This window comes from Cherax quadricarinatus, chromosome 17, assembly GCF_038502225.1.
Source record: "Cherax quadricarinatus isolate ZL_2023a chromosome 17, ASM3850222v1, whole genome shotgun sequence".
Taxonomy (NCBI): Eukaryota; Metazoa; Arthropoda; class Malacostraca; order Decapoda; family Parastacidae; genus Cherax; species Cherax quadricarinatus.
In genome coordinates, this window is record NC_091308.1 from 25800504 (window position 1) to 25813028 (window position 12525).

The 12525-nt window shown below is 37.9% G+C and overlaps 2 protein-coding genes across 4 annotated transcripts in view; one reads left to right on the forward strand and one right to left on the reverse strand.

Moving 5' to 3' along the window:
* LOC128686359 (uncharacterized) overlaps positions 1 to 8103 on the forward strand; it is a 552092-nt gene extending 543989 nt beyond the window's left edge. For all 3 annotated transcript variants that reach the window (XM_070085880.1, XM_070085883.1, XM_070085882.1), the window contains one exon: positions 1 to 8103. In XM_070085880.1, coding sequence (XP_069941981.1) covers positions 1 to 1308 — 1308 coding nt within the window. In that variant the 3' untranslated portion in view covers positions 1309 to 8103.
* LOC138852821 (piggyBac transposable element-derived protein 4-like) overlaps positions 1974 to 12525 on the reverse strand; it is a 26512-nt gene continuing 15960 nt past the window's right edge. Inside the window, exon 2 of the mRNA XM_070085884.1 lies at positions 1974 to 2099. The gene's annotated coding sequence lies outside the window, so the exon portion shown is untranslated. The remainder of the gene's footprint in view (positions 2100 to 12525) is intronic.

The following is a 12525-nucleotide window of genomic DNA, read 5'->3' on the forward strand; positions in this document are numbered from 1 at the left end:
GTTCGTGGAGCTGTGACTGTAGTTGCTTTGCTTGGTGTAACATGGGTTGCAGGAGCAATTAGTGTTGGATGGGCCCGACAAATACTTCAGTACATATTCTGCCTTACTACACCACTGCAGGGATTAATTATCTTTATTGTACGTGTCGCTCAACACCCAGAGGCTCGAGCAGCATGGATTGCACTCTTCACAACAGGAACTCTACGAAGACGCCCTCCTACTCACTCAACCCATTCCTCAGCCCATACACATTCGACCTCCTCGTCTGCCCTCACTCCTCCTCGCAATTATCATTCTTCAGTACGCACTGTTTCCACCAGAGTTTCACCCAGAGGATCTATAAAACCTTCATCTTCTGTCAAAAGAAATGGCTCTGCTAAACACAGAAGCAAGAAGAATGGAAGTATCCACAGATATACATCCAACTTTGCAGGAATGGAAGCTTCAGAGTTTAGCATAAGTACAATTTTTTCTCGACTTGTTCATCGCCTTGGTAGCAATGACTTGGAAAATCATAAGTCTAAGACCCAGGAAGGTGAGATAAATAATTCCACAAGCACTGCAAAACATGTGCCTGAAATCATACCTTCAACTCTTCCCCAGCGAGACTACTCTTCTTCATTAAACGACGAAGCAAATTTTAGTGACAAATTATTACAGAAAACGTATTACCACAACAATAAAAATGAGTCTTTGTTCCGTCCACAGTCACTAGTTTTATTGCGAACAGATAATCATGGCAGTGTATTAACTAATCATCCATCAACTTTTTCAAAAAACATTAGCCATCAGTTTCCAGTTTTCCTTTCAACTAATTTGCTGTCCCAAGACCTATTAGAAGCTGGAATTCCAGCATCTATGATGCCACGAAGATCTTTAGGCTCTCTTACACTACTTACAGAAGGTAAAGAGGGAGATGACTCTTCCTGGCGCTTTGTTCGGCCTCCACCTGATGGTCGAAGTGATCCAGTGAATGAGGAAAGTGCTATAGAGCCAGATAAACAAAATATTTCTCAAGAATCAAAAAAACAAGTAAGTAATATAATTTCTGCAGCTGTTCAGTCAATCAGAGCAAAGGAACCTATAAAGAGTAGTGGCTGTGTTGTTCTTTCTGGACAACGTGTAGCAACCAATCACTTGGTCATGTTTTCAGGGGAACGCAATGATGTACACTCATCTTCATTTTTGACTAGAGCCAATAGTGAGTTACAAATGGGTTCACCGCCTATAAATTCAGTCGAATTACGTCGTTCTGCTTCAGTGTATACATTAGGAGAGTGGGAGGATCCAAGATCATCATTAGCTTGAGCTGCATATAACATACAATAGAATAATCCAAGTGCAGTTACTTAAGCAATTTAATAAAGACCAGATTAGAAACAGATAGACAATAAAGTTTTTGAAAAGAGAAAAAATACATTCTGTAGTTCATTCTTAATATCCATGAAGCCTTAGTGTGAGCTAAATTCTAATGTTACTATGTTATAAATAACCTATGTATGTACTGTAGTTTCTGTCAGATGTTGGTGCATACATAGTGTACCTGGCAAATGAAACTATTTATGAATAGTTTTAGCTGATGTGCACATTTCTTAATGAAAAAGTATTGTGGAATGTTTGAATGCTCTATGGACTCTGAAGTGGATTCTATGCCAGACATCAGTGATTTTATAATTTCACTAGGATGAATGATATAATGAAATACTAGATTTAATGGGAATGAAGTGGTAGTGTTAAACAAAATTCAGATAAAAAAAAAAGTCACAAGATTTCAAAAGGAAAAATTTAACTGTTTCTGTGTAAAGTCTACCATAGAGTTCCCTATTGATAGAGGAAATTGATCATAGTATAGTAGTAGAATAAATTTGAAAAAACTACGTAGGAACAAGATTATTTACTTATATCACACATACGTACCTGGTTTACACATCCCAATTCCATAGTGTTCGTGAGTGGCCCAAAGGTTTCATTAAACTGCATTTCACTTTACAGATACAATATGGGAAATGTTGTAGTTAAATTGTAGCATCTGCTGGGTCAGTCAGTAAACTTCAATTCCTGTAACCCAATCAACCCTATTTGAAGATATCAGCAGTATTCTGAAAAAAAAAAACACTTCTTAGGCAAACCTATATAATTTTAAAGCAGAAAATTTTGCACTGATAAAATTAGTATTTACAGTGCAGTATATTCTTTTTATTCTAACTGAAGGAATACATTAGAATCATTTACACCATTCAAAATAAAATGCAAGTATTTATTGTAACACTTTCTTAACCCCTTCACTGTCGAAAAACCCCAAAATTAAAAGTGCTGACAGTGTCGAGAATTTAAAAAAAAAAATGAATATAATGGCACCAAAAATACAAAATTAAATGGAAAATTTACAGAATTATACAAGTGCAAAATTAATGGTCTGGGCATAATTTATGCACTGGCAGTTTTGCCCACATTGAATCCTACTTAAATTCCTTTGCTCAATTCAACCAAATTCTTAGCTATTTCACTGGTATGCCTTCCATTTTATTGACTGAGCATTAGCAACTGCCCATTAAACTAACAGAACTACCTTATAAAGTACACACAGTTCATTAATTTGGCCAGTTTTACACAAATCTAAGAACTTTTCAATTTAACAGGAGAGTCCAAAATAAACACTGTAAGCATTCCAGCTACTAAAGCAACATTTCCTCTGCTTATTAATCACAATTCCATATCTCTCATATATTACAATTGCCTTCCACGCTGAATTCATCATTACACAAACCACAAGGTTTTACCTTATTTCTCAGATAAAAAATATAACCTGAAATGAATGAAGGCATCCAATAATTGAAGAAGACCTAATGAAAGCTGTAAAACAGACAAGGGGGGGCCTTACGTGTCCTCAGGAAAATTGTCAAAAATCAAATATTTCTGCTACTCTGAGCCTGATTTCAAGCTAATTCCTGTCCTGAAACCAAGAAAATAATAAAATCCAATCTAGAAAACACCTCAAAGTTGCTATTTTAAACTAAACACAAGGACAAAGGTTTGCTTTTCTCATCATGCACCATTTGAGGCAAGTGTTTTTGTATACCATGCACACTCGCTGAACAGACTTTTTCTCTAATGTCAAGGCCTAAATTTACTACTCGCAGCATATTTTAGAGTGCTGTGTTTGAAATGTAGATCTTCATGAGTGATGCTGGCATCAATAATGTAGATCTCCATAAGAGACAGTGAAAGGGGTTAATGACTCACATTCCACGTAAATCTGTTTGCCAAAACATGTTTTCCATGGACTCCTATTATATAACTGGAGATGTATTCTTGGATGTAAAACAAACTGATATGAGGTGTCTAGCTAATTCATACAAAATAAATATATAAGCACCATACAGTACATCCACCAATAGCTTATATACACTGAATTAAATAATTTGGTTGTAAAATGAATAAGAGAAAAAAATAAAAAAATATACAAGGAACACTCCAGTACAGGCAAGCCCTGCTTATAAAGAAGGTTAAGTTCCAGGCTACTACTGTAGTGAAAATCACCGTAAAGTGACTCTTAGTCTTTTTTCATTTTCAAATGCATATAAAAGCCTGACAGGGATGTGTAATGTCACCATGGTTGTTTAACACATTTATAGATGGGGTTGTAAAAGAAGTAAGTGCTAGGGTGTTGAGGAGAGGAGTGAGATTAAATTATGGGGAATCAGATACAAAATGGGAGTTGACACAGTTACTTTCTGCTGATGATACTGTGCTCTTGGAAGATTCTAAAGAATACAGTTGCAAAGGTTAGTGGACGAGTTTGGGAGGGTGTGTAAAAGTAGAAAGTTGAAAGTGAACATAGATAAGGGTAAGGTGATGAGGGTATCAAGTGATTTAGATAAAGAAAAATTGGATATCATATTGGAGGAAGGGAGTATGGAAAAAGTGAATGTTTTTAGATATTTGGGAGTTGACTTGTCAGCAGATGGGTTTATGAAGGATGAGGTTAGCCACAGAATTGATGAAGGAAAAAAGGTGAGTGGTGCATTAAAGTATCTGTGGAGACAAAAAATGTTATCCATGGAGGCAAGAAGGGAAAGTACAAGAGTACAGTGGTACCAACACTCTTATATGGGTGTGATGCATGGGTTGTAAATGCTGCAGCAAGGAGGAGGATGAAGGCAGTGGAGATGTGTCTAAGAGCAATGTGTGGTGTAAATATTATGCAGAGAATTCAGTGTGGAAATTAGAAGGTGTGGAGTTACTAAAAGTATTAGTCAAAGGGTTGAAGAGGGGTTCTTGAGGTGGTCATTTAGAGAGAATGGAACAAAATAGAATAACATGGAGAGCGTATAAATCTGTAGGGAAAGAAAGGCAGGGTGGGGGGTCATCCTCAAAAAGGTTGGAGGGAGGGGGTTAATGGAGGTTTTGTGGGCGAGGGGCTTGGACTTGGGCTTGGACAAGTGTGCATGAGCGTGATAGATAGGAGTGAATGGAGACGAATGGTTTTTGAGACCTGACAGGCTGTTGGAGTGTGAGCAGGGTAATATTTTGTGAAGGGATTCAGGGAAACCAGTTAGCCAGACTTCAGTCCTGGAAATGGGAAGTACAATGCCTGCGCTTTAAGGGAGGGGTTTGGGATATTGGCTGTTTGGAGGGACATCTAAACTGACGTATCTGAGCCCCTCTGCAAAGACAATGATTGTATATGAGTGAGGTGAAAGCGTTGAATGATGAAAGTTTTTTCTATTTTTTTCTTTTGTTTTTCTTTTTGGGTCACCCTACCTCAGTGGGAAACGGCCGACATGTTAAAAACACAAAACCTGATAGCATGTTTACCATATCATAAATTATGTGAGAAATATAGCTAGGCCTAAAAAATGCATATACTATAGTACACACATTACTTACCTTAAATATTTTGTCCATAGCTTATAGTGAGTAGTAAATATATTGTAGGAAGTCTGAATAAATGAAGAATGAGTATAATTAAAAACTGCTGCATTAATGAAATGCTGTTAAACGGGGCCTGCCTGTAATGGTCAGTTTGTTTATGTGACGACTCAGGAGAATCGTGGTTTGGCTTTTAGTCTTCAATCCCTTCACTTCAGAGAAGTGATGTGGATTGAAGACTAAAAGTAATCCTCATTACTTTTCTGAAGATTTCTAAGAAATTAAAATAATAGTGCCATTAAAGAAATATTTATGAAAATGCAGCCACATGAACCATGTGGCTGCATTTTCATAAATATTGCTTCAAGCTTAAAAAATTCTGCATGTTTAAGAAAAAACAATCAGTGATTATGTAATTCAAGATCAGTACAGATGCATTCAGCACAGGAGCTGACAGCATTGTTGGCCTGAATTAGAGAAAAGTTAGCCGTTATTAATCAAACTATAGTTGGCCATCCTCCCTTCAGTACTGTCAACTGTGAGAAAGTACTATCACATCTGAGCATTAATCACACCAAACTTGTGAGAATTGTCAGAGTGTGCTGACAGACCATCTTTTGTTCATTCATTAAAAAGCATGCTGACTTCATTATCAGCTTCTATTTCAGTATACTGTCATGCTAACATTGTCTGCACTCCTCTCTAATAGACCTACTTTTAGTTCAGATTCTCTTATTAGTTTTTTAAAACAGATACACTGTGCAGACTGACTCCTTTTGTTTTTGTAAACTTACTGAATAATTAGTGTCTCCTGCTGTGTCTAGCTGTTCCCTTCAGTGGAGCACTGAGTGACCTATTTAGTTAAACACTTTTTTATGAATAATGCAGTACTGTACTTGCTACTGTGGAGCATATCTTGCTTATGCAGTTTGGTCCCCTCCATGGAGGTGCCTTGATACTGGTGAGGAGCTCTTGATCCAAGGAAGCAAACTTATTCTTCCCTTCATTAGATTAAACCTGATTGCCTCCCATTTCCCATGTGCTGTGTGACCCCTATGGCACTTCCCTGATTATTATATTTTTTATAATAATAATATGCAATTTAGTATGTTCACATACGTGTGAAATCTTAAGTTTGCATCAAGAGGAGTGAAGGGCATATAAGCCAACATTACCCTGAATCTGAGTAGGTTTGTGGGGAAAATAAATGTAGTTTAAAGAACAATTAGGGTCTACCATGACTGATTATCTAAAAAAACAATGTTAGATTTTCTTTAGAATTTTGAGTGACAAAAAAGTTAACAGGGTCAAATGTTATGACAGTCATAAGTTCATGACCACTTAGCTGTTTTCACAGTTTATAACATATTGTATAACATAAACTATGAAGAACATTTATGTCACCTCTTGCTGCCACCACTTAAGAGTGTAAGCTCTGCCATATGTTCATCTAGATGCTGCACTTGCCATTACTGGCCATGTTTGCGAAGCAGTAACTGCTGTGTCTTGACTGTATGTTTTTGTGTATCAAAACATTGTACATTGAACTATTATTAAGCCAGGATTACCTGTAAATTAATAAGGTCTGATCTATTTACCTTAATATTATACCGCCTTTACCCAAATTGTATGTTTTTTCTTCTTACCCTATTTAGATATCTTGCCAATTTGTATTTATGCACTGTTTGACCATATTACTTTATACATTTCTTGAGTTTTATAGATTGTTTCATCTCATTGTGAGTTTAATCAAAAATAGGTCAGCTATCTTAGCATCTGACAATGAACTAGTCTCTGTGCCTAAAAAAAAAATTTTTTTTTTTGAAAGGCCATGTTGTGAATATGTATATACAGTATTATTTCTAGTGCTAATTATCTTAACATAGATACTATTGTACTCAGATACAGATACCTGTACTATTGTACTCAGATATATATTTTTATACATAATTTTCTTGGATGAATAATCCTTAATGTTTTAACTCTACTGAATTGATCCATCTTAATTTATAGTCTGCTACTCAGTTCCTAACATGACAGGACTCTTTCTTCATGGATCACACTAGACGAAATATTTAAAAAAAAATCATCACCTGAATTTTATGTAAATTTATGTACAGTAGATCAAATATAATTGTTAAATATATCTAGCACAACCTGCTTTTTTAGATTTCAATGAGCATTCATACTCATGCCCTCACTATGGGTTCATACCCCACCTGTTCCATGGTTTGTTTGCAATTGTGTTTATTACAATTTTGTGAGTCATGCACTTATTTTTATGACTATTTTTACCCTGAATAATTATTATAACTAAAAGTGTCAATATAAATTTTATTACCATCTTTTTGTATTAACACTGCTGTTTTAGTATGTAGATTTTTGTTATGCACTTAAAAATATCATCACATTTGATAACATTAAATTGCCACACAATTAATAATTTTAAACTTAGCATTCAGTTAATATAACTTTAAACTATACAACTACATACAGTAGTTGAACTGAATTTATAGTTGGCCTGAAAGGCTCTTCACAAATATGGCATTTCAAAATGTATGAAATAAACTCTGCTTCATATTGTAATAATTATGTACATTTTGAAAATACAGTGGAACCTTGACTTATGAGTTTAATCCGTTCCAGGATCTAGCTCATAACTCAATTTACTCGTATATCAAATTAATTTTCCTCATTTAAATTAACTGAAAAGCCATTAATTTGTTCCTGCACTCTGGAGAGATGAGAAAAATACTTGAATATAACGCTATTATCAACTGTATGGCTTATTTATCTATCACAATTCATCTAATATGTCATAATAAACAATATAATTAGCACAGAAACATGACATATACTACTCTAGAATGAATAAAATAGGTCACAGTATGGTGGCAGAGGCAGCAGCAGCAGAAGCGTCAGCCATTTCTGTCCCAATCTGACTATAGTATCTTCCGTTCTTACTGTAAGAGAAAACAAGAGTATTTTTGAGGCTAACTGCAATAGATCACTAGGACCCATGGTTAGAAAAAAGAAATTTGGCCAAATGACTGCAAAAAAATGCAAACAAGCATGAGAGAACTGCCCCCTACAGGAATGTAAACATGTTTACTGCTTACCAGCTGTACAAACTAACAGAAGCAATCTGAATTATTATTACATATGTATTATGCATTATTATTATTATTAATTCAGGGAACTGAAGCTGTGTCATTATTATAATAATAATAATTATTTTTTTTTATTATCACACTGGCCGATTCCCACCAAGGCAGGGTGGCCCGAAAAAGAAAAACTTTCACCATCATTCACTCCATCACTGTCTTGCCAGAAGGGTGCTTTACACTACAGTTTTTAAACTGCAACATTAACACCCCTCCTTCAGAGTGCAGGCACTGTACTTCCCATCTCCAGGACTCAAGTCCGGCCTGCCGGTTTCCCTGAATCCCTTCATAAATGTTACTTTGCTCACACTCCAACAGCACGTCAAGTATTAAAAACCATTTGTCTCCATTCACTCCTATCAAACACGCTCACGCATGCCTGCTGGAAGTCCAAGCCCCTCGCACACAAAACCTCCTTTACCCCCTCCCTCCAACCCTTCCTAGGCCGACCCCTACCCCGCCTTCCTTCCACTACAGACTGATACACTCTTGAAGTCATTCTGTATCGCTCCATTCTCTCTACATGCCCGAACCACCTCAACAACCCTTCCTCCGCCCTCTGGACAACAGTTTTGGTAATCCCGCACCTCCTCCTAACTTCCAAACTACGAATTCTCTGCATTATATTCACACCACACATTGCCCTCAGACACGACATCTCCACTGCCTCCAGCCTTCTCCTCGCTGCAACATTCATCACCCACGCTTCACACCCATATAAGAGCGTTGGTAAAACTATACTCTCATACATTCCCCTCTTTGCCTCCAAGGACAAAGTTCTTTGTCTCCACAGACTCCTAAGTGCACCACTCACTCTTTTTCCCTCATCAATTCTATGATTCACCTCATCTTTCATAGACCCATCCGCTGACACGTCCACTCCCAAATATCTGAATACGTTCACCTCCTCCATACTCTCTCCCTCCAATCTGATATTCAATCTTTCATCACCTAATCTTTTTGTTATCCTCATAACCTTACTCTTTCCTGTATTCACCTTTAATTTTCTTCTTTTGCACACCCTACCAAATTCATCCACCAATCTCTGCAACTTCTCTTCAGAATCTCCCAAGAGCACAGTGTCATCAGCAAAGAGCAGCTGTGACAACTCCCACTTTGTATGTGATTCTTTATCTTTTAACTCCACGCCTCTTGCCAAGACCCTCGCATTTACTTCTCTTACAACCCCATCTATAAATATATTAAACAACCACGGTGACATCACACATCCTTGTCTAAGGCCTACTTTTACTGGGAAAAAATTTCCCTCTTTCCTACATACTCTAACTTGAGCCTCACTATCCTCGTAAAAACTCTTCACTGCTTTCAGTAACCTACCTCCTACACCATACACTTGCAACATCTGCCACATTGCCCCCCTATCCACCCTGTCATACGCCTTTTCCAAATCCATAAATGCCACAAAGACCTCTTTAGCCTTATCTAAATACTGTTCACTTATATGTTTCACTGTAAACACCTGGTCCACACACCCCCTACCTTTCCTAAAGCCTCCTTGTTCATCTGCTATCCTATTCTCCGTCTTACTCTTAATTCTTTCAATCATAACTCTACCATACACTTTACCAGGTACACTCAACAGACTTATCCCCCTATAATTTTTGCACTCTCTTTTATCCCCTTTGCCTTTATACAAAGGAACTATGCATGCTCTCTGCCAATCCCTAGGTACCTTACCCTCTTCCATACATTTATTAAATAATTGCACCAACCACTCCAAAACTATATCCCCACCTGCTTTTAACATTTCTATCTTTATCCCATCAATCCCGGCTGCCTTGCCCCCTTTCATTTTACCTACTGCCTCACGAACTTCCCCCACACTCACAACTGGCTCTTCCTCACTCCTACAAGATGTTATTCCTCCTTGCCCTATACACGAAATCACAGCTTCCCTATCTTCATCAACATTTAACAATTCCTCAAAATATTCCCTCCATCTTCCCAATACCTCTAACTCTCCATTTAATAACTCTCCTCTCCTATTTTTAACTGACAAATCCATTTGTTCTCTAGGCTTTCTTAACTTGTTTATCTCACTCCAAAACTTTTTCTTATTTTCAACAAAATTTGTTGATAACATCTCACCCACTCTCTCATTTGCTCTCTTTTTACATTGCTTCACCACTCTCTTAACTTCTCTCTTTTTCTCCATATACTCTTCCCTCCTTGCATCACTTCTACTTTGTAAAAACTTCTCATATGCTAACTTTTTCTCCCTTACTACTCTCTTTACATCATCATTCCACCAATCGCTCCTCTTCCCTCCTGCACCCACTTTCCTGTAACCACAAACTTCTGCTGAACACTCTAACACTACATTTTTAAACCTACCCCATACCTCTTCGACCCCATTGCCTATGCTCTCATTAGCCCATCTATCCTCCAATAGCTGTTTATATCTTACCCTAACTGCCTCCTCTTTTAGTTTATAAACCTTCACCTCTCTCTTCCCTGATGCTTCTATTCTCCTTGTATCCCATCTACCTTTTACTCTCAGTGTAGCTACAACTAGAAAGTGATCTGATATATCTGTGGCCCCTCTATAAACATGTACATCCTGAAGTCTACTCAACAGTCTTTTATCTACCAATACATAATCCAACAAACTACTGTCATTTCGCCCTACATCATATCGTGTATACTTATTTATCCTCTTTTTCTTAAAATATGTATTACCTATAACTAAACCCCTTTCTATACAAAGTTCAATCAAAGGGCTCCCATTATCATTTACACCTGGCACCCCCAAATTTACCTACCACACCCTCTCTAAAAGTTTCTCCTACTTTAGCATTCAAGTCCCCTACCACAATTACTCTCTCACTTGGTTCAAAGGCTCCTATACATTCACTTAACATCTCCCAAAATCTCTCTCTCTCCTCTGCATTCCTCTCTTCTCCAGGTGCATACACGCTTATTATGACCCACTTCTCGCATCCAACCTTTACTTTAATCCACATAATTCTTGAATTTACACATTCATATTCTCTTTTCTCCTTCCATAACTGATCATTTAACATTACTGCTACCCCTTCCTTTGCTCTAACTCTCTCAGATACTCCAGATTTAATCCCATTTATTTCCCCCCATATTATTATTAATTTAGGGAACTAATGCTCTATCATTATTATAACTATTATTATTATTAATTTGGGGGAACTGAAGCTCTATCATTATTATAACAATTATTATTATTATTAGTATAGGGAACTGAAGCTCTAGCTTTAATATAATAATACAGTAGACCGCCATTGAAGAATTGCTGCACAATTTTCTGTAACACTTCGTATAATTAACTTAACATGGTTCAGTTTGTGGGAAGGAAAAAAAAATTCTCTTTTGCTCAAGCGGCCACCTTGTTGTGTAGCAGCCAGGGAGCCATCCTCTACCACTCCCCGACACCAACAGCACCCCCCACCATCCCCTACCACTCCCCAACACCACCCCCACCATCCCCTACCACTACCCGACACCACCCTACCATCCCCTACCACTCCCCGACACCACCCCACCATCCCCTACCACTCCCCGACACAACCCCACCATCCCCTACCACTCCCCGACACAACCCCACCATCTCCTACCACTCCCCACACGACCCCACCATCCCCTACCACCCCCACACCACCCCACCATCCCTGCCACTCCCCGACACAACCCCACCATCCCCTACCACCCCCACATCACCCCACCATCCCCTACCACTCCACAACACCACCCCACCATACCCTACAACTCCCCAACACAACCCCCCACCATTCCTAATTCATACGTGTCCAGTCTTTCTCTCCTACAAGGCAGCTGTGTTTGTCAATTGTGTTATGATATTTTAATTACTATATCTTGTATCTGCCAAGCAATCATGACACCCAGTAGCCATACTAGTGTTGCTGAAAGTGGCACAAAGAGGTATAAGCACTTAAGTCTTAAAATTAACAAAGATATTAAACAAGTGGAACAGAATTCTTCCTCCGTAAGCCATGCGTGTTGTAAGAGGCGACTAAAATGCCGGGAGCAAGAGGCTAGTAACCCCTTCTCCTGTATAAATTACTAAATTTAAAAAGAGAAACTTTTGGTTTTCTTTTTGGGCCACCCTGCCTCGGTGGGACACGGCCGGTTTGTTGAAAGAAAGAATTAAACAAGAGATAACCTGTAGCCATAACTGAAGTGTTACTTTGTACACAGAAAAAGAGGTTAACATGAGTTTGTGTGATTGACTGACTGAATGACTGACTTACTGAACAACTGACTGACTGACTGAACTGACTGACTGAATGACTTACTGAGTGACTTGACTGACTTACTGAATGACTTGACTGACTTAGAGTGACCTGACTGACTTACTGAATGACTTGACCGACTTATTAAGTGACTTGACTGTAATATTATTATATTATTATTATTGCTGAGAAGAAAAAGAGAATGACTTCCATGGAATTAAAGCATGAAATCATAGATAAACAAG